Source organism: Hypanus sabinus, chromosome 3 (genome assembly GCF_030144855.1).
Source record: "Hypanus sabinus isolate sHypSab1 chromosome 3, sHypSab1.hap1, whole genome shotgun sequence".
NCBI classification, from domain to species: Eukaryota; Metazoa; Chordata; class Chondrichthyes; order Myliobatiformes; family Dasyatidae; genus Hypanus; species Hypanus sabinus.
In genome coordinates, this window is record NC_082708.1 from 70880379 (window position 1) to 70903440 (window position 23062).

At 43.5% G+C, this 23062-nt stretch overlaps 1 protein-coding gene across 1 annotated transcript in view; it reads right to left on the reverse strand.

The window, feature by feature from the left end:
• LOC132390907 (high affinity choline transporter 1-like) overlaps positions 1-23062 on the reverse strand; it is a 121519-nt gene that overhangs the window by 51658 nt on the left and 46799 nt on the right. Inside the window, exons 2-5 of the mRNA XM_059963443.1 lie at positions 13362-13561; positions 4975-5130; positions 4723-4871; positions 1680-1823 (exon numbers count right to left, since the gene is read on the reverse strand). Of these exons, the coding sequence (XP_059819426.1) occupies positions 1680-1823; positions 4723-4871; positions 4975-5130; positions 13362-13545 (633 nt within the window). The 5' untranslated portion in view covers positions 13546-13561. The remainder of the gene's footprint in view (positions 1-1679; positions 1824-4722; positions 4872-4974; positions 5131-13361; positions 13562-23062) is intronic.

Below are 23062 nucleotides of genomic sequence, written 5' to 3' on the forward strand. Positions count from 1 at the left end.
CAGCAGTTTGTTTTCCCATCTTTTAATTCCTCAACTTTATCTGGCTCAGCACAGTTTATTAATTAGCGATATATTTAGTGGCTAATCACTTTTACTAGGAGTTACAATTTTATATTGCAGGTACTTCATTATTTACCAAAGTGTTCCCTTTTGAACCAATTCCTCTTCATTCCATAACTCACTATCTGCTTACCCTTTAAACCTATGGCTGACAGTCATGCTCTGTACCAAAACATTTGGGATTTATTAATTAAGTTTTCTTTTCTACTGCTCTATCACATATACTACCTGATTGCTGAAAATGCACTTGAGAAACTTTGGAGAAGTGAGCTCCCAACTGCATTGATAACCTGTAATGTGGAAACCCATGAAGCAGGTTATCAGTGTACCACTGCTCAAATTCTTTCTGTTTGTTCTCACAGTATAATATTTATGATTTTCAGTGAAAAATGTAACCTGAGAAGATGCATGCCTCTGTTAAATTCTATGGTGCATGATAAATGCTATTCCCACTTATTTCATATTTGTCCTCTGCAGATGGTTGAATCAATGCTGACACATATGATTAAAAATAAAATAATTCTTATGATCCAGTATATTTGCAATGGTAGGTTCTCATTTGAAGTTAGATTTATATTCACACAGAAACATTGATCGCATTGCTCTGAAGCTCTGACTCAAGAAGGAACCCTGTGAGTACAATGATCAGGTCACTTCAGACATAACTAAACTTGGAGATTAAACCAACTTTGGATAGGAAAGGGTACAAAACTATTGATTGCTGGTATTTTATATATTTCTGAATATGGTAGTATTATAGGACTTTTAAATAAGAATGAGCTTTTAAGGTGGAGACTGGGCAACAGTGAATGACCAAATGGCAATTTTTAAAGCTGATAAACCCAAAAGCTAAGGAGACAAAAAACGATTAGTAGCCAAAGCTGGAATGTTTATCAGAAACAAGTGTTTGGTCTTACTGCATATCTTCGCCAATTATATTTTAGTGCCGCTGTTAAGCATTATACAACAAGTGTTCAAGAATTACGCCTTTTTGTTATTCATTTCAGCTTGACAGTAATCATCTGGCATCTGTTCAAGGCTCACCGTGAGAAACACGCATGAAGTTCATAGCATTGCATATAGTGTGACAAAACACATGGACCCAGTACCATAGCCCAGATCAACATGTCTCCTAGGAGTGAAAATGGTAGCAGAAACGAAAATTGTTGATGCTTTGAAATAATGGGGAAAAAATGTTGGAAATATTCACCAAGGGAAGCAGCATCTGTGAGGAGTAAACCAAGGTCAACCTTTCAGGTTGATGATATGATATCCAGCATTTTCATTTATTTCTTATTTAGATACAACACAGTAACAGCCCTTCTGACCCAACAAGGCCACACCACCAATCTGATAAATTAGCCTTCTAACCCATATGTCTTTGGAATGTGGGAGGGAATCAGGGCACCTGGAGGTCATAGGGAGAACATAAAAACTCCTTGCTGCGGAATTGAAACAGGTTTGCTGATAATGTAAGGGTGTTACTCTACCTGCTACACTCCTGTACATCATAGTCAATACATTTTACAATAAGTGTTGAGATGAGAGATTTGGCAAGTTTAATTATAGAGTAAAACAAGTAATTATAAAGGCATATTTGAAATAGGAGGAGTTCTAACCATGTAAAGAAGATCATCAATCCATCGGGAAATCTGATTCGTCTCTATTTTACCAATCCATGGGCTCTGATAAAGTTCATTTACCATGGTGTACTTGATGTCTGCAACTGCTGGATTCATAATGGCAAAAGGCACGCAAAACCACTAGTAGGAGAAAAAATATACAACACAGTAAGATAACTTAACACTATGTGGTTTACATTATCCACATTCACAAACCTTCTTCTAGTATTTGAGTTCTTTGTTAAACATTCAGATATAGTAAAGGGTTTCTATTGCAATTAGCACAGTACAATGTAGTCCTCAGGCAATGCTTATCAGTTTTATGGACACTTCAGATAATGTAATATTGTAGTTGGGAAAGAGATGCTGTTCTGCAAATTAATGGCTTTGTTATCCCATCATTTTCAAAAGTCATGTAGAAAATGCAAGTGATAAGGGGCTCCACTCAATTTGTTGGATTAGTCTAAATAAGAAAGTGGATAAATATACAGTATGATCATCAGGTCAAATACAGATGCTAAACTTGGTTTAAGACTTCTCCTTAACTTTCACATTTGTACTTCGTAGTGGACTTCTTCTGACATACCAATCTCAAAAATTTACTGCTTGCATTTGGAGTGATTTGGGATCATCTAGAGGACACCAGCTTGAGCTCTGGAACCGACTTGCTCATTGCGGTTGAAAAATCCATGTCGTGTTTTTATTGTCCTTGAGACTCTCTTGAAATGGCCAGAAGTCTGTGAGCATGACCTAGCTAACTGCCATGGGCTGGCTGAAACTGGTTTGAATCAACCAGACTTTGGAAAACGGAATGGAAGAGACACGAGGCCCAGGTCCTTATTTGGGAGAAGAGCAACGAGATGCTACTGCCTGTAACATTGGGCTTGATTCAATGGAGAGAGGACACAAATTAGTCAAGTAAAACAGAAGCAACAAAGTCAAAACACAAAGGTGCACAACTGATAAGAAAGAGAATAAGAATGGAATATTTTGGGTGCCGGGATGCCAGCCTCTTGATTCTAGGTTATTGAGCTTTCTATTCTGATTGACTGTTCAGGGATGCCACTGAATCAATATGGAGATGTTGCCTTTTATTTGGCTTCTTGCATAGGGGAGTCACTGAGAGGTTAGTTAAAATGATTGTTATTCTCTACAAAACCCTTGACAGAGTATACAAATACCAATTAAATGCATTAAAAATGTTCAACTGATGATGAATTTTGAAGGTTATAAAATTGATTATAAACTTGGAGAAGTGATATCTATGAATGCTCCTAAATTGGCAAGAAAAATGGCCAACCCTCAGAAAAGGTATCTGCTCGCTTCAGATATTTTACACACTTCACTTTATTGACAAGTTACCATGGTTGGTGAAGTTGGATTTTGTACATAAAATAACGTTCAAAGTTATCTAAATGAGGTAGTGTGGCGACCCACTTCCTAGCACACTTGAACCAGCTCACAAAGTGGCGCGTGCCGGCATAGAGGCCTTCCCAAAAAGGGCGCCAAGTCTGCTTCCCCAGCAAGGTGAAAAGCCCGCGCACGGGACGGGACTGTGAATACGCGCCCCTTACAGCATTCCCACTCGGGGAGGGCGGGATCAGGAAGGCTTTAAAGCGAGGCCGCGAAGTTTGAATAAATCTCTTTTGCAACCGCAGCTCATCGACTCCGTGTTGTTTATTGCAGCGCTGCGTGTAGCACACCGCTACAGTAGCAAATTTTTGTCAAGATTCCGGTCCTGAAATCAGTAGTCCTCTGGGAGACGTTCAGATCGTCAGTCTTCCTTTTATCACCATCACACAGATAAAGACATTAAAGATTCAGATGTATTTTGCACAACACCTAATTGACATGAAATAGATGAAGTGGAAAAATAAGTTATGAAACTGTTATTTCTTGTAAAGCTGCAATTGAAAAATAAAGCCCAAAATTTCCTTGAATATTTACTTTTCAGTTTGAAATAGTGTCCAGGGTATTGCACAAATTAATTTTGAATATTTTTCCTCTTTCTCATCTTTCCCATAGAAGGAGACCATCTGGCACATCTACTCTATAGATCTCTGAGCAATTTTGACATTTCCACTTATTTCACTGTTATCTCTTCAAATAAAACTCCCCATGAGACAGTGTGATTAATCAGTTCTTGTCTAAAACACAATTATTGTCAAGATGTTAAGGGCTTTTAAAAAAAAAGCTAAGAACAAGTCTTTATCGGGGTAAGGCTGAATATTTTTTCATTAATTCCTATAGAGTAGAACCATGGGACATAAAAACAGGACCTTCGGCCCACATCTGTGCACTGATCATTGATGCCCATCCTGTCCTATTAACTAACAATGCTGTGGTGATTCAATTGCTCATCCAGTTACTTCTTAAATTCTATTGAGGCACTTGTTTCTACCCCACTCTCATGAGGTGTCTTTAAGGCAGCTCCGACTTCCAATTAATATAAAAATTCTCTGCAGTCTTTCTGTTTGATATTTTGTTCAATAAAGAGAAGTTTCATCCTGAAAACAGGCCATAATTCAAGTTATTATTCAAAAGTGGCTTTAATCCAGTCAGCCAGAATGCCTACATGCCTGAGAAACTGCTCACAAAGTAATAAACCTATCAAAAAATGGCATTTGGAGAAGATGGATGTTGCAACCCTAGGGTGTGACTAATTCTGTGGGTTGGTTGCTTTTTTTTGATTCAAATGACGTAGGCAGTAATTCTGTATCTGCAGATACTGTAGACAGTATCTTCTGTAGAGGTTGCTGAGGAAACTTGCAGCCCAGTGGCAACTGGCAAATCTATCCTGCCAGTTTCCTAAAGGCGATGGGCTGTACAGACATTAGGCGTGTAAACGCTGGGGAGGATCTATAACTGAAAAGGTCAGATTGAGCTAAATTACAAAAGGAGCTCATCTTTGCCAAAGCCTCCACAATCTCATAATATGTTTTTCTATTTCCCAACCAGAATGAGTATAACCAGTGCTTCAATACCCTTTAGTGACAGCTGATAGAACTTCTACATCAGATAAGAGATAGTAAGCACTTACCAGACTGATGACAATAAAGACCATTTGCATTACATCTGTATAAGCTACTGAATAGAGGCCCCCCAGTAGTGTGTATATTGTAACCACACAGGCTGACAGGATAATGGACAAATAGGTTTCAATGTCCAAAATTACAGTCATTGTTGCTCCTGAAATAGATCCCAAACGTGCCGATCATTGTTAGTACCCAACAAAATTATAGCAAAATATATTACAGTTTGTGTATGTAACCAACAACTTGTAGAAACTTACCCAGTGCTGCAAGAATAGCAGCCGACCAAAATATATCTCCCAGTACAGCTGGGATCAAGAGGAGGCTGCCCAATACTCTGCCAAATTTCTCCTGGAATGGATCCATCATTGTGACAAACTGCTTAGTCCGCATTGGCTTAACAAAGAAAAAGCCACCTGGATGAAAGAAAACAGACTCATGGGTGCAAAACCAATGGTGGTAATACTGCTAACTGAGCTGGGGTCTGTGTTGTTGGCTCCCTCCAGTGTTAACCATTCCTGGGGCATGGTATAGCCATGACCTTCGGCTGCGAATGACAGTTCTAATACATACATTACAGGTAACTGTTGTAATCTCCCGTCCATTTGGATGTAGTTTCTGTTAGGCCTGAACAGGCAGGTACCTCCCAGTCTCCACCCAGCTCACAGGGGTCACCTGCCGCTTGTTTCCAACCGGCAGCCTATTTAAACCCAGCTCTCATCCTCAATCCTCCTTCACTCATACAAACCAGCCAACTCCAATCAGTTGTTCCTAGCCTTCAGTTACCTTGTTGCCTTGTCGTGTTCTCTCTTATTTTGTGGCCTCTTATGGTTTGTTATTTTACAGTTTATTAGTAAAATGTCATTTACTGATCAATAGTCTCTGCTGCTCTGTGTTTGGGTCAAGCCCCTTCTACCTTTCCTGACAGGTCAATCCAACGATTGACCCAGCAGAGTATTCTCGCCTGAAGGAAGTTGTCCATCGACAGAACACAATTCCAAAGCATCAGGAAACCACTAGTCATTTGCTTGCCAATATTAACCAACTCTCCACCTGGACACAGCAACCATGTGGCAGTCTACCTCCTCCATCAGAGCCCCAGATTCTGGTGTCTGAATGCTGCAACAGATCCCCGACTCAAATCCATAACTTCTGTCCCAGTGCATCTTTACTCTTTGAGCTCCAGCCATCTCTGTATGCTATGGACTGAGGCAAAATTCCCTTCATCATTTCTCTCTTGTCTGGGACTACTCTGACCTGGGACACTGCTAACTGGGACAATAAAACTACCACTTGCATTAAATATGTAGATTTTACCGCTGTGATGCACCGGGTACTCAACCACCCAGGAAATGGACAGGAGCAGCAGATCGGATGCTTCGAAGTGCACGGTCAGTGCGGGATTACATCATGGAATTCAGGACACTTGCAGCAGAGTGTGGCTGCACAATCCCGAAACATCAGAGAGATAGCTGTGAAAAACTGCTTCTCAAATCTGCGTCATTCTCATCCAAATATTCCACCTATGCTGGACATTCTCTCTTTTGCCCTATCAGGCATAAGGTAGAAAAGCTTGACAGCACACACCACCAGGCAGAAGGACAGCTTCTACCCCACTGTTGTAAGACTACTGAATGGTTCCCCAGTATGATAGGTGGCCTGATGAAGGATCTGGACCCAAGATGTTGACTGTTTATTCCCTCCTCATTCTCCTCCAGCCTTTTTGAGTGTGTTGCACCATAGATTTCCAGCGTCTGCATAATTTGCTTGAGGAACGCAGCGGGTCAGGCAGCATCTATAGGAAGAAGAACTGTCGATGTTTCTGGCCGAGTCCTGACGAAGGGTCTCAGCCCGAAACGTTAACTGTGCTTCTTCCTATAGATGCTGCCTGGCCTGCTGCGTTCCACCAGCGTTTTGTGTGTGTTGCTTAAATTTCCAATGTCTGCAGATTTCCTCATGTCTGCATAATTTTTTGTGTTTACAGTAGTGTCACAAATACTTAGCACCTTATTGTTTAACTACACTGCACTTTCTCTGTAGCCCTAACACTTTATTCTGCATTGTTAGCGACTGATCTCATTCTACCTTAATGCACCTTATCAAGATTCGATCTGTATGAATAGCATGCAAGACAAGCTTTTCCTAGTACCTCAGTACATGTGGACAACAACAAACTAATTCCAATTCCAATTCCTGTTGAATTCTTTCCCATTGGAAATATGGAATCTTCTTAATTGTCTGATGTACAGTGTTTAGCTGTCAAATGTTGCTCAACGGTTGGTACTTTCTTCATATATTCATCGAAACAGGATCTGGTGTTCATCCTATCAGTCCTTATCGCCTAGCCCTCGCTGCTTTTGAACTGAGTTAATTTTAAGGTTATTTTAGAGGGAGCTTGAGAGCCAATCACTTTCACAGCAGGAATGGAATTGCAAAACACCTTTCAATACTTGATTATTTATGGCTTGGTCACGGTTCAGTAGCATGCACCATTTTATAACTATACCCTTTTCATAATATTAACTTTCTTGACTGGAAATCCAACAGCAGGGCTGCTTACAAGAAGGGGATGAGCAGAATAATTTCTAAGGAAGCTAAGATCCTTCAACGCGAGCAGCAGGATGTTGGAGATCTTTTACCAGCCTGTTGTTGTGAGTGCGGTCTCCTTTGCAGCTTTATGTTGGGGGAACAGCATCGGTGCTGGTGATGCAAAAAGACTGAATAAACTCATCAGAAAGGCTGCATCCGTCCTTGGCTACAATCCGGATTCTTTCGAGTTAGAGGTGGAGAGAAGGTCACTAAACAAACTGTTATCCGTTATGGACAATCTGGCACATCCTCTCCATGACCCACTGAATAAGCAGCCGAACACCCTTTCGAACAGACTCATTTAGCTCCGCTGTCACAAGGATCATTACAGAAAATCTTTCCTATCAAAGCAATAAGCATATACAACAGTTCATCTTTGTATGACAGGAGAACGCACATCATAGCACAATAGTTTCTGTTTTATAATTTTGTTCATTATTTTTGCACATTGGTAAATTATTGTTGTGTGTATTATTATTCTGTACTTTATTATCAGTTTAAATTATTATATTTATTATTATTTATTATTGCTAACTGTGTTTTTGAATATTGCTACTGTAATGAAATAATGAAATTATTTATTATTATTATTATTATTACCCATTATTGATTTCAAATGACTCACCTGTTTTTGGGGTCTTGATGGGAAACTGCTAGGCATTCTCCCAGAATTTCTGCTAACAGTGTTTTATACTGGATCACTCACTCTGAAATCTTCCTTCTGTAAAAGCTACCTGATTTTCACCTTGTTCATAACTATGTAGTAATAGTTAAGAATTCACCAAACCATACTGAGTGAATGCCCGAAATCCATTGATATGTGAGGAAGCACATTGAAGTTCCAGGGCCGACTTTTATAAACTACATTAAAACTTAATTCTTTGACCATAATTTCATTCACAGTATACTTGTCATTCAGCAATGTTAATGGTCACACACATTAATTCATTGATTTCAAACAATCATTCAGAATCAATCAGAAAGGTTCCATTGTTTGCTGACTGAAGTGAAGAGGGTGAGAACCAGCCTCCTGTCCTTTGATCATTTTGCTATGCTACCAGAGAGGGGAGAGCCTGCTTCTGTGGAGAGTGTTGCCCAGGTGCATGTGGACTTGGACTATTAAATATATTTTTCAGTCTTATAGTTTTTATATTCTGTGTTTCTTTCGCCCGATCTGCTTGGGTTATTTTTAGGCGAGAGAAGGGATTTGGGGATTAATGTGCCTGATCTGTTTTGCCCATTTTTTTTGTGTGTGGGAGGAGGGATTTGGGGGCTGATCTGCCTGATCCATTTTGTTTTTTTGTGTGTGGGAGGAGAGATTTGGGGGCTGATCTGCCTGATCCATTTTGTTTTTTTGTGTGTGGGAGGAGGGATTTGGGGGCTGATTTGCCTTATCCATTTTGTTTTTTTGTGTGTGGGAGGAGGGATTTGGGGGCTGATTTGCCTGATCCATTTTGTTTTTTTGTGTGTGGGAGGAGAGATTTGGGGGCTGATCTGCCTTATCCATTTTGTTTTTTTGTGTGTGGGAGGAGGGATTTGGGGGCTGATTTGCCTGATCCATTTTGTTTTTTTGTGTGTGGGAGGAGAGATTTGGGGGCTGATCTGCCTGATCCATTTTGTTTTTTTGTGTGTGGGAGGAGAGATTTGGGGGCTGATCTGCCTTATCCATTTTGTTTTTTTGTGTGTGGGAGGAGAGATTTGGGGGCTGATCTGCCTGATCCATTTTGGTTTTTTGTGTGTGGGAGGAGAGATTTGGGGGCTGATCTGCCTGATCCATTTTGTTTTTTTGTGTGTGGGAGGAGAGATTTGGGGGCTGATCTGCCTGATCCATTTTGTTTTTTTGTGTGTGGGAGGAGAGATTTGGGGGCTGATCTGCCTGATCCATTTTGTTTTTTTGTGTGTGGGAGGAGAGATTTGGGGGCTGATTTGCCTGATCCATTTTGTTTTTTTGTGTGTGGGAGGAGAGATTTGGGGGCTGATCTGACACAAAGAAAGGCGGAGAAGCAGGTAGTGCTGAGATAACAGGGTGTCTGCAAAAGGTCTTAGATTAGGAGAATGGGTAAAGAAGTAACAAATGGAATACAGTATAGGGAGGTGTATGGTCCTGCATTTTGGTAGAAGGATAAAGGTGTAGACTATTTTCTAAGTGGGAAGCAAATTTGGAAATCAGGAATGTAATGCAACGTGGGAGTCCTTGTGCAGGATTCCTTAAAGGTTAACTTGCAGGATGAGTCGGTGGTAAGGAAATCAAATGCAATGCCAGCATCCATTTCGAGAGGACTAGCATATAAAAAACAAGGATGTAATGCTGACGCTTTATAAGGCATTGGTCAGACCGCACCTGAAGTATTGTTTGGGCCCCTTGTCTAAGAAAGGATGTGCTGGCATTGGAGAGGGCTCAGAGGAAGTTCACGAGAATGATACCGGGAATGAAAGGGTTAACGTATAATGAGCATTTGATGGCACTTGGCCTGTATTCACTGGAGTTTAGAAAAAATGAAAGGGAATCTCATTGAAACCAATGAATATTGAAAAGCCTGGACAGAGGGGACTTGGAGAGGATGTTTCCTACAGTGGAGGGGTCTAGGACTAAAGAGCCCAGCCTCAGAATAGAACGACGTCCCTTTAGAGTAAAGATAAGATAAGGAGGAATTTCTTTAGCCAGAGGGCGGTCAATCCGTGGGATTCATTGCCATAGACACCTATGGATACCTAGTTAATGAGTATACTTATTGTGGAGCTGGATAAGTCCTGGAGAGGATATTGGGAGGACCAGCGACTAGGGTTGAGACGAATAATATATCAGCCTTGATGGAATGGCAGAGCAAACTCATGGACCAAATGGCATAATTCTGCTCCTATGTTTTATGGTCTTATGGTCTTGCTTTCTTATTTCCTCTTTCCTTCATACCTTTCTGTCCAATATGGTCCTGAGGAAAGGGTTGGCAGGGGAATTTCAATGATTTCTCCTTTGTTTATGGGTAAGGCATTTCATATATGCATGCCCTGATTGCACAGAACTTAATTAGTTCTTGTGTTTGTCAGTAATGTTTATATCCTTCAAAACTCCGCTGTTCGCTTCCTATCCCACATCACCCAATTTAATCATCATCTCTGTCTTTGACGTCCTATTCTGCAGTTTGTTCAATAGAAACATAAAAACATAGAAAATAGGTGCAGGAGTAGACCATTCGACCCTTCAAGCCTGCACCGCCATTCAGTATGATCATGGCTGATCATCCAACTCAGAACCCTGTACCTGCTTTCTCTCCATACCCCCTGATCCCTTTAGCCACAAGGGCCATATCTAACTTCCTCTTAAATATAGCCAATGAACCGGCCTCAACTGTTTCCTGTGGCAGAGAATTCCACAGATTCACCACTCTCTGTGTGAAGAAGTTTTTCCTCATCTCGGTCCTAAAAGGCTTCCCCTTTATCCTTAAACTGTGACCCCTCATTCTGGACTTCCCCAACATCGGAAACAATCTTCCTGCATCTAGCCTGTCCAATCCCTTTAGAATTTTATATGTTTCAATAAGATCCCCCCTCAATCTTCTAAATTCCAGTGAGTATAAGCCTAGTCGATCCAGTCTTTCTTCATATGAAAGTCTGCCATCCCAGGAATCAATCTGGTGAACCTTCTCTGTACTCCCTCGATGGCAAGAATGTCTTTCCTCAGATAAGGGGACCAAAACTGCACACAATATTCTAGGTGCAGTCTCACCAAGGCCTTGTACAACTGCAGTAGAACCTCCCTGCTCCTGTACTCAAATCCTTTTGCTATGAATGCCAACATACCATTTGCCTTTTTCACCGCCTGCTGTACCTGCATGTCCACCTTCAATGACTGGTGTACAATGACACCCAGGTCTCACTGCACCTCCCCTTTTCCTAATCGGCCACCATTCAGATAATAATCTGTTTTCCTGTTCTTGCAACCAAAGTGGATAACCTCACATTTATCCACATTAAATTGCATCTGCCATGAATTTGCCCACTCACCTAACTTATCCAAGTCACCCTGCATCCTCTTAGCATCCTCCTCACAGCTAACACCGCCGCCCAGCTTCGTGTCATCTGCAAACTTGGAGATGCTGCATTTAATTCCCTCATCTAAATCATTAATATATATTGTAAACAACTGGGGTCCCAGCACTGAGCCTTGCGGTACCCCACTAGTCACTGCCTGCCATTCTGAAAAGGTCCTATTTACTCCCATTCTTTGCTTCCTGTCTGCCAACCAATTCTCTATCCACATCAATACCATACCCCCAATACCATGTGGTTTAAGTTTGCACACTAATCTCCTGTGTGGGACCTTGTCAAAAGCCTTTTGAAAATCTAAATATACCACATCCACTAGCTCTCCCCTATCCACTCTACTAGTTTTATCTTCAAAAAATTCTATAAGATTCGTCAGACATGATTTTCCTTTCACAAATCCATGCTGACTTTGTCCGATGATTTCACCTCTTTCCAAATGTGCTGTTATCACATCTTTGATAACTGACTCTAGCATTTTCCCCACCACCGATGTCAGACTAACCGGTCTATAATTCCCCGGTTTCTCTCTCCCTCCTTTTTTAAAATGTGGGGTTACATTAGCCACCCTCCAATCCTCAGGAACTAATCCAGAATCTAAGGAGTTTTGAAAAATTATCTCTAATGCATCCACTATTTCTTGGGCTACTTCCTTAAGCACTCTGGGATGCAGACCCTCTGGCCCTGGGGATTTATCTTCCTTTAATCCCTTCAATAGACAATAGACAATAGACAATAGGTGCAGAAGTAGACCATTCGGCCCCTCGAGTCTGCACCGCCATTCTGAGATCATGGCTGATCATTCACTATCAATACCCAGTCCCTGCCTTGTCCCCATATCCCTTGATTCCCCTATCCATCAGATATCTATCTAGCTCCTTCTTGAAAGCATCCAGAGAATTGGCCTCCACCTAACACCACGTCCCTACTAACATGTATTTCCCTCAGTTCCTCCATCTCACTAGACCCTCAATCCCTTACTATTTCCAGAAGATTATTTATGTCCTCCTTAATGAAGACAGAACCAAAGTAGTTATTCAATTGGTCTGCCATGTCTTTGTTCCCTATGATCAATTCACCTGTTTCTGACTGTAAAGGGCCTACATTTGTCTTGACCAATCTTTTTCTTTTCATGTTTCTCTGAAAGCTTTTACAGTCAGTTTTTATGTTCCTTGCCAGCTTTCTCTCATAATTTTTTTTTTCCCTTTCCTAATTAAGCCCTTTGTCCTCCTCTGCTGGTCTCTGAATTTCTCCCAGTGCTCAGGTGTGCCACTTTTTTTTGCTAATTTATATGTTTCTTCTTTGGACCTGATACTATCCCTAATTTCCCTTGTCAGCTATGGGTGCTCTACCTTCTGTGGTTTATTCTTTTGCCAAACTGGGATGAACAATTGTTGTAGTTCATCCATGTGATCTTTAAATGCTTGCCATTGCATATCCACCGTCAACCCTTTAAGTATCATTTGCCAGTCTATCTTAGCTAATTCATGGCTCATACCTTCAAAGTTACCCTTCTTTAAGTTCAGAACCTTTGTTTCTGAATTATTTATGTCACTTTCCATCTTAATGAAAAATTCCACCATATTATGGTCACTCTTACCCAAGGGGCCTCGCATGACAAGATTGCTAACTAACCCTTCCTCATTGCTCAATACCCAATCTAGAATGGCCTGCTCTCCAGTTGGCATCTCATAATACACATCTCAAGCATAAGATTCCCATATCAACTTAAGTGGGAGACAAGGTGACATGGTGGATAGAAAGGCAAACTGTATAGCAGCTGAGTTTCTTTTTCACTTGTGGATTGAACCTGAAGAGTCGGTATATGAAAGAAGTGATGCACTGGGTATGATCCTCTGGGGGTAATTAGGTCAACATATTTGAATTAATCCCTCAGAGTTTAAACACTTTGATTAATTGCTCGACATGTGCTCTGAGTATGAAGTTGTCCATCTTCGACGTTTCGGGGTGTAAAGTTACATATAGCAATTTCACTTTAGCAGACATCTCTGTGTACCTGTTGTTGTAAAAATCCCAACCAAGGTTCCAATGTTCCTGCCTCCAACCATGGCCACTTCACTTCTGGGTCCAGGGCATGATTTTTCTTCTCGCTTTGATTTTCGAGAAGCCCAAATCCCAGTTGCAAGAATCAGCATATAAAAAACAATGACAGCCACAAGTCCAAGGAGATTGAAAGCCATTCTCGCCAGTGAGAATCTACAATAGAATGAAGTATAGTTACCAGCATTAAACATTTACTCACAGCTTCTTACTGTATTTACATTTGTACTTTCTGTGAAAAACCTTCCTCTTTTTGACATTAATTTTCTACACTGTTCAGACCAGTTTGCATTCTAATGACTGATTTTTAAAATTCACATATGACTATAACTAGCTGACTGGTGGTGTAGTGGCATCCACACCGGACTTAGAGGTGAGTGGTCCTGGGTTCAAATCCAGCTGGCTCCTTGCATGACTTCCATCTGGTCTGGGTTGAATGTTCAGCTGGCAACTCAGCCTTGTAAAAACAGACAAGTGCTAAAGAAACGGCAGGATTGCCTCCCGATGCGCCACGAGGTGTGGAGACAAACACCAAACAGTCAGTATAAAACCAACCCTTTTGTTATAAAGATACCGCTCAATAGGTTTCAATAGGTACATTTAATGTCAGAGAAATGTCAATGCCTCCAGAAGACCCTAGTCATAAATTCTTACAAATAAAAAACAGATTCATGTCGTTTCCTGAAATTCAGATACCTTTCATCTAAACTGAATAGATAAGGTGTCAACGCAGGTTCTAGGTCAATGTCAAAGACCCCTCACACCCTCTCCATAAACTGTTTGTTCTTCTGCCATCAGGCAAACGTCACAGGAGCATCAAAACAAAAACCACAAGGCTACTAAACAGCTTCCTCCCACAGGCAGTCAGACTGCTAAATAACTGCTCTACCTGACTCTGCTTTTGACACTTTTAACTTGCACTGGACACTTATAACTTGATTTTAACCGACATGTGGCTGTTGTGTTTTACTATTTATTGTTGTGTTTATTATTTAGTGTTGCGTATGTTATGTTATGATTGCACTTGCCCCTGGGAAACGCTGTCTCATTCTGCCCTGCAGAGCTGATGTACGGTTAGAATGACAATAAAGTTTTTGAATCTTGAATCTTGAATATACACCCTGAAATTCTTTTTCTTCTCTGAGAAATGTACTCCAAAAAACTATCATCTAGTTTTTACTGTTTGATTAATTTAATGTTAATCTATCTGATTTCAAAATGTATCTTTTTCAGCTAAAAATAATCATAAAATATTAGTCTCTATTTAATTCACATTATGGTAGATGTATGAGGTAAGTTCCTGATGTATTGAATGTTTGGTTAGGGCATGAAAAGCATGCTGAATTAAAACTGGGAGAATTTCTATGCGCATTTACACTATTAGACATTTGAATATTGCTTCTTGTAATCAATCTCTGAGATAACCTAACCCTTCCAGAAATCTGAATTCCTAATGGGATCTATGGCTTCTAAGTGAGTTATTCCACATAATCCGCACAAGTGTGAGATCTCCTACTGTAACAACGCAATGGAAAGAGAACAAATACTTCTCATGTTCCTTCAGTTGTATGCTTTCATGTTGTTACTTTTGAAGCAATGTGACCATTAATTTTATCTCCGAAAGTTTTCCACCATCTTCATCACTCCTATATCCAAGAAGACGTGAAAGACTGATTTTGATTTTGATTTTAAGTGAAGTTCCCAACCACCACAAAGGATATTAAAATACTGTGATTGAGCAAGTTGACTCCACTCCTGTACAACTGCACATGAGGCAACCGCTCGAAGAAACAATAGCAAACAAGAGATTCATAAACATGCAAAAAATCTTCACCTGGAGTTGACTGGTAATTCAACCTTCAGTCTTAACAATTTCAGTAAACTCAAAGCATCAGTCAGAAATTTTTGCATCATCCTCACTCCTGCACAAAACAGGAAGTAGCAGAAGGCTGGAATTGGTGATATAAGCAAGTCACAGATTTTTGTGAGATTAAGCTGATTGATCAGTTCTACATATCTGAAATACATTCTCCAATGAATTAAGAAATCATCTTACTTAATGAAGTGTGGTACTCCATAGTGATAAATGCAAATTGCCCAGTTGTTCTAGCGGAAGGAAGGCATTAATTTTAAAAAGGGGTGATATCAAAAACACATACCTGCATTTAATGTACCTCCTCAGGAATCAGCTACTTCATTCCTAAACTGGGATTGCTTTGCTTTTCAATCGCTGTCATAAAATCACAGCACAGATTGTTTTCAACCTTATCTATTCCATTTAGATCAAAGGTATCTGAATTTCAGGAAACGACGTGAATCTGTTTTTTATTTGTATAAATTTATGACTAGAAGATAATATGTGGTTAGATAACAAAGATGCATATTGGGAGATTATAAAGCTTCTGTCAAAAATATGTTAATAATTCACCTCTTTTAATGGGTGAATTGTCTCTGCAGCTTGCAGTGATTAAATACATGTCCTCCTTCCATGAAACAGATTGAATTTATACTGCTGGTCTCTACTGCGGACAAATGCACTACTGCCAGTGGAGTTTGTGCAATATGTAATGGAAATGGGGAATAGTTTATTAGGAAGTATTCATGAACGTTTTCTGAATTATTAAGGGATTTGTTTAATGATAGATTAAAACTCCCATATAGGTTGCAGGTAAAGAGGATTTTAATTTCTCAGGGTTGATCTCAGTAGTTGAGAGTGAAAGAAAGTAATACAGACAAGACTAGCAGTGAGGCAGAGTGGGAATGTATCATTGACTAACGGGAGGCAGGGTGGGAATGTATCGTTGACTAACGGGAGGCAGGGTGGGAATGTATCGTTGACTAACGGGAGGCAGGGTGGGAATGTATCGTTGACTAACGGGAGGCAGGGTGGGAATGTATCGTTGACTAACGGGAAGCAGGGTGGGAATGTATAGTTGACTAACAAGAGGCAGGGTGGGAATGTATCGTTGACTAACGGGATGCAGGATGGGAATGTATAGTTGGCTAACGGGAGGCAGGGTGGGAATGTATAGTTGACTAACGGGAGGCAGGGTGGGAATGTATCGTTGGCTAACGAGAGGCAGGGTGGGAATGTATCGTTGACTAACGGGAGGCAGGGTGGGAATGTATAGTTGACTAACAAGAGGCAGGGTGGGAATGTATCGTTGACTAACGGGATGCAGGGTGGGAATGTATAGTTGACTAACGGGAGGCAGGGTGGGAATGTATCGTTGGCTAACGAGAGGCAGGGTGGGAATGTATCGTTGACTAACAGGAGGCAGGGTGGGAATGTATAGTTGACTAATGGGAGGCAGGGTGGGAATGTATAGTTGACTAATGGGAGGTAGGGTGGGAATGTATCGTTGACTAAGAGGAGGCAGGGTGGGAATGTATAGTTGACTAATGGAGGCAGGGTGGGAATGTATCATTGGCTAATGGGAGGCAGGGTGGGAATGTATAGTTGGCTAACGGGAGGCAGGGGGGGAATGTATAGTTGACTAACGGGAGGCAGGGTGGGAATGTATCGTTGACTAACGGGAAGCAGGGTGGGAATGTATCGTTGACTAACAGGAGGCAGGGTGGGAATGCATAGTTGACTAACGGGAGGCAGGGTGGGAATGTATAGTTGACTAACAAGAGGCAGGGTGGGAATGTATAGTTGACTAATGGAGGCAGGGTGGGAAAGTATAGTTGACTAATGGGAGGTAGGGTGGGAATGTACAGTTGGCTAACGGGAGGCAGGGTGGGAATGTATAGTTGACTAATGGGAGGTAGGGTGGGAATGTATCATTGACTAACAGGAGGCAGGGTGGGAATGTATAGTTGACTAATGGGAGGTAGGGTGGGAATGTATCATTGACTAACAGGAGGCAGGGTGGGAATGTATAGTTGACTAACGGGAGGCAGGGTGGGAATGTATAGTTGACTAATGGAGGCAGGGTGGGAAAGTATAGTTGACTAATGGGAGGTAGGGTGGGAATGTACAGTTGGCTAACGGGAGGCAGGGTGGGAATGTATAGTTGACTAATGGGAGGTAGGGTGGGAATGTATCATTGACTAACAGGAGGCAGGGTGGGAATGTATAGTTGGCTAACAGGAGGCAGGGTGGGAATGTATAGTTGGCTAACGGGAGGCAGGGTGGGAATGTATAGTTGGCTAACGGGAGGCAGGGTGGGAATGTATAGTTGGCTAACAGGAGGCAGGGTGGGAATGTATAGTTGGCTAACAGGAGGCAGGGTGGGAATGTATAGTTGGCTAACAGGAGGCAGGGTGGGAATGTATCGTTGACTAACGGGAAGCAGGGTGGGAATGTATCGTTGACTAACAGGAGGCAGGGTGGGAATGTATAGTTGACTAACGGGAGGCAGGGTGGGAATGTATAGTTGACTAACGGGAGGCAGGGTGGGAATGTATCGTTGACTAACGGGAGGCAGGGTGGGAATGTATCGTTGACTAACGGGAAGCAGGGTGGGAATGTATCGTTGACTAACGGGAGGCAGGGTGGGAATGTATAGTTGACTGACGGGAGGCAGGGTGGGAATGTATCGTTGACTAACGGGAAGCAGGGTGGGAATGTATCGTTGACTAACAGGAGGCAGGGTGGGAATGTATAGTTGACTAACGGGAGGCAGGGTGGGAATGTATCGTTGACTAACAAGAGGCAGGGTGGGAATGTATAGTTGGCTAATGGGAGGCAGGGTGGGAATGTATAGTTGGATAACAGGAGGCAGGGTGGGAATGTATCTTTGACTAACAGGAGGCAGGGTGGGAATGTATAGTTGGCTAACGGGAGGCAGGGTGGGAATGTATCGTTGACTAACGGGAGGCAGGGTGGGAATGTATTATTGACTAACGGGAAGCAGGGTGGGAATGTATCGTTGACTAACAGGAGGCAGGGTGGGAATGTATAGTTGGCTAACGGGAGGCAGGGTGGGAATGTATAGTTGACTGACGGGAGGCAGGGTGGGAATGTATCGTTGACTAATGGGAGGCAGGGTGGGAATGTATAGTTGGCTAACAGGAGGCAGGGTGGGAATGTATCGTTGGCTAACGGGAGGCAGGGTGGGAATGTATCGTTGACTAACGGGAGGCAGGGTGGGAATGTATCATTGACTAACGGGAGGCAGGGTGGGAATGTATCGTTGACTAACGGGAAGCAGGGTGGGAATGTATAGTTGGCTAACGGGAGGCAGGGTGGGAATGTATAGTTGGCTAACGGGAGGCAGGGTGGGAATGTATCGTTGACTAACAAGAGGCAGGGTGGGAATGTATAGTTGACTAATGGGAGGCAGGGTGGGAATGTATCGTTGACTAACAGGAGGCAGGGTGGGAATGTATAGTTGACTAACGGGAGGCAGGGTGGGAATGTATCGTTGACTGACAGGAGGCAGGGTGGGAATGTATAGTTGACTAATGGGAGGCAGGGTGGGAATGTATCGTTGACTAATGGAGGCAGGGTGGGAATGTATAGTTGACTAACGGGAGGCAGGGTGGGAATGTATAGTTGACTAATGGGAGGCAGGGTGGGAATGTATAGTTGACTAACAGGAGGCAGGGTGGGAATGTATAGTTGACTAACGGGAGGCAGGGTGGGAAAGTATCGTTGACTGACAGGAGGCAGGGTGGGAATGTATAGTTGACTAACGGGAGGCAGGGTGGGAATGTATCGTTGACTGACAGGAGGCAGGGTGGGAATGTATAGTTGACTAATGGGAGGCAGGGTGGGAATGTATCGTTGACTAATGGAGGCAGGGTGGGAATGTATAGTTGACTAACGGGAGGCAAGGTGGGAATGTATCGTTGACTGACAGGAGGCAGGGTGGGAATGTATAGTTGACTAATGGGAGGCAGGGTGGGAATGTATCGTTGACTAATGGAGGCAGGGTGGGAATGTATAGTTGACTAACGGGAGGCAGGGTGGGAATGTACAGTTGACTAATGGGAGGCAGGGTGGAAATGTATCGTTGACTAATGGAGGCAGGGTGGGAACGTATAGTTGACTAACAGGAGGCAGGGTGGGAATGTATAATTGACTAACGGGAGGCAGGGTGGGAATGTATAGTTGATTAACGGGAGGCAGTGTGGGAATGTATCGTTGACTGATAGGAGGCAGGGTGGGAATGTATAGTTGACTAATGGGAGGCAGGGTGGGAATGTATCGTTGACTAATGGAGGCAGGGTGGGAATGTATAGTTGACTAACGGGAGGCAAGGTGGGAATGTATCGTTGACTGACAGGAGGCAGGGTGGGAATGTATAGTTGACTAATGGGAGGCAGGGTGGGAATGTATCGTTGACTAATGGAGGCAGGGTGGGAATGTATAGTTGACTAACGGGAGGCAGGGTGGGAATGTATAGTTGACTAATGGGAGGCAGGGTGGAAATGTATCGTTGACTAATGGAGGCAGGGTGGGAACGTATAGTTGACTAACAGGAGGCAGGGTGGGAATGTATAATTGACTAACGGGAGGCAGGGTGGGAATGTATAGTTGACTAACGGGAGGCAGTGTGGGAATGTATCGTTGACTGATAGGAGGCAGGGTGGGAATGTATAGTTGACTAATGGGAGGCAGGGTGGGAATGTATCGTTGACTAATGGAGGCAGGGTGGGAATGTATAGTTGACTAACGGGAGGCAGGGTGGGAATGTATCGTTGACTGACGGGAGGCAGGGTGGGAATGTATAGTTGACTAATGGGATGCAGGGTGGGAATGTATCGTTGACTGACAGGAGGCAGGGTGGGAATGTATAGTTGGCTAACGGGAGGCAGGGTGGGAATGTATCGTTGACTAATGGAGGCAGGGTGGGAATGTATAGTTGACTAATGGGAGGCAGGTTGGGAATGTATCGTTGACTGACAGGAGGCAGGGTGGGAATGTATAGTTGGCTAACGGGAGGCAGGGTGGGAATGTATAGTTGGCTAACGGGAGGCAGGGTGGGAATGTATCGTTGACTAATGGAGGCAGGGTGGGAATGTATAGTTGACTAATGGGAGGCAGGGTGGGAATGTATCGTTGACTAATGGAGGCAGGGTGGGAATGTATAGTTGACTAACGGGATGCAGGGTGGGAATGTATCGTTGACTGACAGGAGGCAGGGTGGGAATGTATAGTTGACTAATGGGAGGCAGGGTGGGAATGTATAGTTGACTAACGGGAGGCAGGGTGGGAATGTATAGTTGACTAACGGGAGGCAGGGTGGGAATGTATCGTTGACTGACAGGAGGCAGGGTGGGAATGTATAGTTGACTAACGGGATGCAGGGTGGGAATGTATCGTTGACTGACAGGAGGCAGGGTGGGAATGTATAGTTGACTAACGGGAGGCAGGGTGGGAATGTATAGTTGACTAACAGGAGGCAGGGTGGGAATGTATCGTTGACTAACAGGAGGCAGGGTGGGAATGTATAGTTGACTAACGGGATGCAGGGTGGGAATGTATCGTTGACTGACAGGAGGCAGGGTGGGAATGTATAGTTGACTAATGGGAGGCAGGGTGGGAATGTATAGTTGACTAACGGGAGGCAGGGTGGGAATGTATAGTTGACTAACGGGAGGCAGGGTGGGAATGTATCGTTGACTAACAGGAGGCAGGGTGGGAATGTATCGTTGATTAATGGTGGCAGGGTCGGAATGTATAGTTGGCTAACGGGAGGCAGGGTGGGAATGTATAGTTGACTAACGGGAGGCAGGTTGGGAATGTATAGTTGACTAACGGGAGGCAGTGTGGGAATGTATCGTTGACTGACAGGAGGCAGAGTGGGAATGTGTAGTTGACTAATGGAAGGCAGGGTGGGAATGTATCATTGACTAATGGAGGCAGGGTGGGAATGTATAGTTGACTAACAGGAGGCAGGGTGGGAATGTATAGTTGACTGACAGGAGGCAGGGTGGGAATGTATAGTTGACTAACGGGAGGCAGGGTGGGAATGTATCGTTGACTGACAGGAGGCAGGGTGGGAATGTATAGTTGGCTAACAAGAGGCATGTTGGGAATGTATAATTCTCTAATGGGAGGCAGGGTGGGAATGTATAGTTGACTGACAGGAGGCAGGCTGGGAATGTATAGTTGACTAATGGGAGGCAGGGTGGGAATGTATCGTTGACTGACGGGAGGCAGGGTGGGAATGTATAGTTGGCTAACGGGAGGCAGGGTGGGAATGTATAGTTGGCTAACGGGAGGCAGGGTGGGAATGTATAGTTGACTGACGGGAGGCAGGGTGGGAATGTATCGTTGACTAATGGGAGGCAGGGTGGGAATGTATAGTTGACTGACGGGAGGCAGGGTGGGAATGTATCGTTGACTAATGGGAGGCAGGGTGGGAATGTATCGTTGGCTAACGGGAGGCAGGATAGGAATGTATCGTTGACTAACGGGAGGCAGGGTGGGAATGTATCGTTGGCTAACGGGAGGCAGGGTGGGAATGTATCGTTGACTAACGGGAGGCAGGGTGGGAATGTATCGTTGGCTAACGGGAGGCAGGGTGGGAATGTATAGTTGGCTAACGGGAGGCAGGGTGGGAATGTATAGTTGGCTAACGGGAGGCAGGGTGGGAATGTATCGTTGACTAACGGGATGCAGGGTGGGAATGTATAGTTGACTAACGGGATGCAGGGTGGGAATGTATCGTTGACTGACAGGATGCATGGTGGGAATGTATAGTTGACTAACAGGAGGCAGGGTGGGAATGTATAGTTGACTAACGGGAGGCAGGGTGGGAATGTATCATTGACTAACGGGAGGCAGGGTGGGAATGTATCGTTGACTAACGGGAAGCAGGATGGGAATGTATAGTTGGCTAACGGGAGGCAGGGTGGGAATGTATAGTTGGCTAACAGGAGGCAGGGTGGGAATGTATAGTTGACTAACGGGAGGCAGGGTGGGAATGTATAGTTGACTAACGGGAGGCAGGGTGGGAATGTATCGTTGACTGACAGGAGGCAGGGTGGGAATGTATAGTTGACTAATGGGAGGCAGGGTGGGAATGTATAGTTGACTGACAGGAGGCAGGGTGGGAATGTATAGTTGACTAACGGGAGGCAGGGTGGGAATGTATAGTTGACTAACAAGAGGCAGGGTGGGAATGTATAGTTGACTAACGGGAGGCAGGGTGGGAATGTATAGTTGACTAATGGGAGGCAGGGTGGGAATGTATCGTTGACTGACAGGAGGCAGGGTGGGAATGTATAGTTGACTAACGGGAGGCAGGGCGGGAATGTATCGTTGACTGAGAGGAGGCAGGGTGGGAATGTATAGTTGACTAATGGGAGGCAGGGTGGGAATGTATAGTTGACTAACGGGAGGCAGGGTGGGAATGTATCGTTGACTGACAGGAGGCAGGGTGGGAATGTATAGTTGACTAACGGGAGGCAGGGTGGGAATGTATAGTTGACTAACAAGAGGCAGGGTGGGAATGTATAGTTGACTAACGGGAGGCAGGGTGGGAATGTATAGTTGACTAACGGGAGGCAGGGTGGGAATGTATAGTTGACTAACGGGAGGCAGGGTGGGAATGTATCGTTGACTGACAGGAGGCAGGGTGGGAATGTATAGTTGACTAACGGGAGGCAGGGTGGGAATGTATCGTTGACTGACAGGAGGCAGGGTGGGAATGTATAGTTGACTAATGGGAGGCAGGGTGGGAATGTATCGTTGACTAA